The sequence below is a fragment of the Narcine bancroftii genome, chromosome 4 (genome assembly GCF_036971445.1).
Source record: "Narcine bancroftii isolate sNarBan1 chromosome 4, sNarBan1.hap1, whole genome shotgun sequence".
NCBI lineage: Eukaryota > Metazoa > Chordata > Chondrichthyes > Torpediniformes > Narcinidae > Narcine > Narcine bancroftii.
Window position 1 is genome coordinate 205,288,771 of NC_091472.1, and position 6,000 is coordinate 205,294,770.

At 50.6% G+C, this 6,000-nt stretch overlaps 1 protein-coding gene across 2 annotated transcripts in view; it reads right to left on the minus strand.

The window, feature by feature from the left end:
* lztr1 (leucine zipper like post translational regulator 1) overlaps nucleotides 1-3,259 on the minus strand; it is an 87,470-nt gene extending 84,211 nt beyond the window's left edge. For both annotated transcript variants that reach the window (XM_069933735.1, XM_069933734.1), the window contains exon 1: nucleotides 3,061-3,259. In XM_069933735.1, the coding sequence (XP_069789836.1) occupies nucleotides 3,061-3,209 (149 nt within the window). In that variant the 5' untranslated portion in view covers nucleotides 3,210-3,259. The remainder of the gene's footprint in view (nucleotides 1-3,060) is intronic.
* Between the last annotated feature and the right edge of the window lie 2,741 nt (nucleotides 3,260-6,000).

Below are 6,000 nucleotides of genomic sequence, written 5' to 3' on the forward strand. Positions count from 1 at the left end.
AATTGACTCGTTATGTGCATGGTTTCATAACTCCAAAGGAAATAGGACAATGACAACTTTTCTAATTCAGTAACAATTGGGCCTAGATTAAGTGGTTCTTAACCTTCCCTTCCCACTCACAGACCACCTTAGGTAATCCCTTACTAATCACAGAGCACTGATGAATACCATTGTTTTAGATGTTCTTCCCCCTTCCCTTTATTGGATTCTAAAGAACTTAAACTAGAATCACCTTTCCTGCTAGCCTTGCATTAAATCCTCACTATTTTGCATACAGATCTTTCCACTCAAATACCACTTTAAGCATTCCCTATGCCATAAGTGCTTAAGACTCAGAAACCTGGCCAGGAATCCTGGGCAAGCATGGTGTTGGCAAGTGCAACGACAACGGGCGCCTCCTGTTGGAGCTCTGCGCAGAACAGCAGCTTGTCATTACAAACACCCTTTTTCAGCAGAGGGACAGCCTTAAGACCACCTGGATGCATCCCCGATCCAAACACTGGCACCTCCTGGACTACGTCCTGGTGCGAGAAAGAGACAAACGAGATGTGCTCCACACCAGGGTCATGCCCAGCGCGGAATGCCACACTGACCACCGGCTGGTTCGCTGCAAGCTCAACCTTCACTTCAAGCCAAAGCCCAGGAACAGTAAAGCCCCCAGAAAGAGGTTCAATGTTGGAAACCTGCAGTCAGACGAAGTGAGAGGAAACTTCCAGGCAAACCTCAAAGCAAAGCTCGACGATGCAATCCGCCTCACGGACTCGTCCCCTGAAACCCTCTGGGATCAGCTGAAGACTACTATACTGCAATCCACTGAAGAGGTACTGGGCTTTTCCTCCAGGAAAAACAAGGACTGGTTCGACGATAACAGCCAGGAAATCCAGGAGCTGCTGGCAAAGAAGTGAGCTGCCCACCAGGCTCACCTTACAAAGCCGTCCTATCCAGAGAAGAAACAAGCCTTCCGTCGTGCATGGAGCCATCTTCAGCGCAAACTCCGGGAGATCCAAAATGAGTGGTGGACTAGCCTCGCCAAGCGAACCCAGCTCAGCGTGGACATTGGCGACTTCAGGGGTTTTTACGAGGCTCTAAAGGCTGTGTACGGCCTCACCCCAAGTCCAAAGCCCGCTGCGCAGCTCAGACGGCAAAGTCCTCCTCAACGACAAGATCTCCATCCTCAACCGATGGTCAGAACATTTCCAATCTCTTTTCAGTGCCAACTGCTCAGTCCAAGATTCCGCCCTGCTCCAGCTCCCTCAACAGCCCCTAAGGCTAGAGCTGGATGAGGTCCTCACCCGGGATGAGACATATAAGGCAATTGAACAACTGAAAAGTGGCAAAGCAGCAGGTATGGATGGAATCCCCCCAGAGGTCTGGAAGGCTGGCGGCAAAACTCTGCATGTCAAACTGCATGAGTTTTTCAAGCTTTGTTGGGACCAAGGAAAATTGCCTCAGGACCTTCGTGATGCCATCATCATCACCCTGTACAAAAACAAAGGCGAGAAATCAGACTGCTCAAACTACAGGGGAATCATGCTGCTCTCCATTGCAGGCAAAATCTTCGCTAGGATTCTCCTAAATAGAATAATACCTAGTGTCGCCGAGAATATTCTCCCAGAATCACAGTGCGGCTTTCGCGCAAACAGAGGAACTACTGACATTGTCTTTGCCCTCAGACAGCTCCAAGAAAAGTGCAGAGAACAAAACAAAGGACTCTACATCACCTTTGTTGACCTCACCAAAGCCTCTGACACCGTGAGCAGGAAAGGGCTTTGGCAAATACTAGAGCGCCTCGGATGCCCCCCAAAGTTCCTCAACATGGTTATCCAACTGCACGAAAACCAACAAGGTCGGGTCAGATACAGCAATGAGATCTCTGAACCCTTCTCCATTAACAATGGCGTGAAGCAAGGCTGTGTTCTCGCACCAACCCTCTTTTCAATCTTCTTCAGCATGATGCTGAACCAAGCCATGAAAGACTTCAACAATGAAGACGCTGTTTACATCCGGTACCGCAAGGATGGCAGTCTCTTCAATCTGAGGCGCCTGCAAGCTCACACCAAGACACAAGAGAAACTTGTCCGTGAACTACTCTTTGCAGACGATGCTGCTTTAGTTGCCCATTCAGAGCCAGCTTTTCAGCGCTTGACGTCCTGTTTTGCAGAAACTGCCAAAATGCACCAACCTGGCGATTTAAGGGGGATCCCGCCCCCTATGATGATGCAGTGCGTGATACGTCACCCACTCTCTGGATGAAATGAAGTAAAAGATTTTAACTTCACTCTTCCTGGGAAGCACGTTTAAATCACGTTATAATATCCCCTTTCCTGACCTGCACTGCTGAGTTCATCCTCTACATTTAAACTTGGCACCAACGTGCAGCCCAGTGATGCACGGACTCAGGCATTGAGGTCACCGGAATAATCGAGTCGGCCATTTTCATTTTCAAGCCGCCAATGGGCGAAACCCAAGTAAGTTTAAACTGGATTCCCTGACTACCTCCGAGGAAGGGCAGGAACCCGGTTGGATTTGGACTATGCTGACTGGATTGGACCCTTTCAAAGTTGCTGCATGAGCGGGGCGCTAACCGGGCAAATAGCCCGGTTGACCCCATTTTACACGGCAGCCTGAAAGCGCCCTCTGGCTCTGCGGAGTTCGCATGCACATCATGAACATGTGGAGGATCTTTTATCCCCCCACCCCCTTCTCCTCTGCTTTCCTTCCATATCCCAAAGATGTGTGACCTCTCTAAATCGTCCATTGTGTGAGTGGGAATTGTTAATGGGGCTTTATTATGAGCCCCGATGGGCTGAATGTGCGAAGGACACTTTGCTGATAGCTTTAATGTCCTTTTGGGCGGTTGGGGGGGGGGGGGAGGATATGTTTATATCCGTGGGGGGGGGGGGGGGCGGAGTTAGGGATGTGTTTATGTCCGTAGAGGAGGGGTTGTGTGAAGATGTTAGTGGATGTGAGCGGCTCAGCCCGGACAATTGGTATTGGTGGGCAGGGAAGGATGCAGCCAGCCATCAAGGCCGATGAGTGCCGGCCGCTCTCTCTCGGTACCTGGCTCCCACGAACTCATCGCAGGGCGGCAGCCTCCTCCAGCGGTGCACGGTCTCAAAAGGCCCGAAGTTCAGGGTCAAATACTCGACACTGTCCGAGCAACTGTGGTCGAAATCCACACTCGGGGCCACCTTCGACTTCCCCTCCATGGCCCCAGAAATGGCAGCAGTCGCCACTTCACACTGAGATCCTCACTATCAAGCTGGACCAGCGCCGGAAGTCGAGGCATGCCGGGAGATGGAGGCGTGTGCGGCGAAACTCAATGGCAGTTCCTCCAAAACGGACTACAATACCCGGGGGGCGGCGCTGCACCGGGAAGCGGATTCTCACAGAACGCAGCGACTACAACTCCCACAATGCACCGCAAAGCCGAGGCCGCCTGCAGGGCTTCTCCCGCCAAAATGCCCTCCCGCCCGCCCAACGAAGGCAAGAAGGGGTGAAGGCCTCGTCTGGGAGGTTGCTACGTCGGGCACCGCGGCTCCGTCCGCCGCAGTAGCGTGGATCTCCCATTCTCCATCCCATTCCCGCGTGGAGGTGTTTGTCCATGGTCTCATGCACTGCCAGATGAAGACCATCCACACATTGGAGGAACACCACCTAGTCTAATGACTGGGCACCCTCCAACCGGCTGGCATTAACATCGACTTCTCTGGCTTTCATTGAACCCCACCCCTGTCACCTTCCCCTATTCTGTCTCTCCCTTCCCTGTCTCCTTTCGCACAGACATGATAAATTCTACCTAGTCCCTTATCACATCCAATTATGTCTGCCGTGGTCTCATGCATTCTAGACTGAGACTACCTGTAAATTGGAGGAACACCACTTCATCTTCCAACTGGGCACCCTCCAACCGGATGGCTTCTCTGGCTTTCACTCAAACCCCCTCGAACTTCTTGCCCTGTCGCCTTCCCCTATCTCTGCCTCTCCCAGGCTCAGCGCCAGAAGAAGTCTTGGCAGGGGGCATTAGGGTAACTGCAAGGGTCACAATCTAATGCTTGAAAACTCGCTCAGGGGTGGGGGGGGGTGGCACTTGCCATGTTAAATGCAGCATCCAAGGGTCCGTAGGCTGTGCACGGCCACGTTTCTTCTTGCGCACATGTGCTAGTGCCGGCTGGCGCATGCGCAGTGGATTGGAGTACCGGGCCCTCTAGTGTCACTTTGCCCACCCTCCCATGGCCTCCTGACAATGCATTCCAGGCACCCACAACTTAGGGTGGCCATTGCAAAAGGATACATGGTCATAGGTTACCATGTACAATGTGTTTCAAAAAATTATATACTTTTAATAAGGTTTGAACAGAATTGCAAAAACAACAAATGCAAAAAATACTATATATTATGGTAATCTATGACCATGTCCTCCTTTTGGAATGGCTGCCCTACCACAACTCTCTGTGTAAAAAAAAAACTTGATGTCCCCTGATGTTTCCCCTAAACTTTCCTCTCTTCCCTTTGAAGATGTCATAAAAAACGTAAGTGCGAATATTTAAGTCCCCACTACCACAAATTATGCAGTTGATCCTGCATTTGAGGTCATGATAGGTGTCAGCACACCCCAAGTGCAGTGGGAGAAACTTTGTCCCAAACATTCCAGGGAAACCCCTGGGAAAGCTGCCTTTTTGATCACGGGTCCCTCCCCTGCCTGGTAAGTAGCTTGAAGATGCTGCATGCAGGGTGGGAGGAGTGCGCACAGATTTTGCAAGGCGCATGTGGCAAGGTATCAAATCAGTAACATCACAAGACAAACTTTGAGCCAATGATGAGGATGTCTCCCTCCTAGACAGACTGAACATCTTCTTCACACGATGTGACGAGAAGAACAGGCTGACGCCAAAGAAAGCTTTGTATCCTTTTTGAACAATGATCCCGGTAAAGTACATCAATTGGGGGTGTGGGGGGGGGTGGGGGAGGTAGGTGGGGAGAGGGAAACCCAGTGATCCTCCCTATTGCTTTTACTGCCTCATGGATTGACCTCCGATCCGATACTTCTACAGCAATCACACCATACTGTGTTGCAGCTGGCCAGGAGGATGCTCTTGATAGAATTTCTGTAGAAAGCTGATAGGATTGTGGCCAGGGGTGCCGTGGTAAATTTTTAGGTGCTGGAGCTCATCAAAACGGTGACAAGGAGTTCTCACGAGGCCTGGCCTTGGTGGCCGCCATTTTGCTGTGTCATTTACAACGACCTGTAGGACTAGAAAGTAGAATGAAAGAATCAGGTTTGTTGAGTCTTGAGAACTGGGTGGGGGGGGGGAGTGGGGGGCAGGAGGGTTGCTGCCAGGAGGGGAGAGGTTCTACCGGGGGTGGGGGAGGCTGCCTTTGCCACTGCGACATGCCAGTGTGGTTATGCAGCGGTCCCGAAGTGGACCAGCAAGATGCCAGTGCTCTGGTGAGCACTGGCAGCTCTGTACCCTTGATTTTGGCCAGTAGTTTTGCCCATCTCAGCCTTTTTTTCTGCAGGCCAGATAAAATTTCTACTTATCAGTACTGTAAAAAAAAGGTACGAATACAAAAGAGAGAAATATTTACACAGAAAGAAACCTAAACCTAAACCAACTGTTTGTGCAATACAGAGAATACAGTGTGGTGCCTTCCTGACAAGTGAGGAAATGTTGTCTCCAGGATAGTTGATTTTTTAAGTAGATGCCAAGGAACTTGGTGCTCTTCTCTCACTCTCCACTAGTAAACTGTTAATGTGTAGTGGAGGGTAGTCGTCCCTGGTCCTCCTGACTATGGATATGTGGTCCGGGTATCCAAGGTGGGGGTGAAGAGCAGCCTTTCACACCATTTGTGTACAATCGATCTAGGGTGTTCTCTCCTCTGGTGGCAATGTTGACATGATATTGAAACTGTTGTAGAACAATTTTCATGCTGGTGGGGTTGATGTTGCCAGCTACAAATGTGCAATCGTCGGGGTGAGACATCTGTGCTTTGCAAATG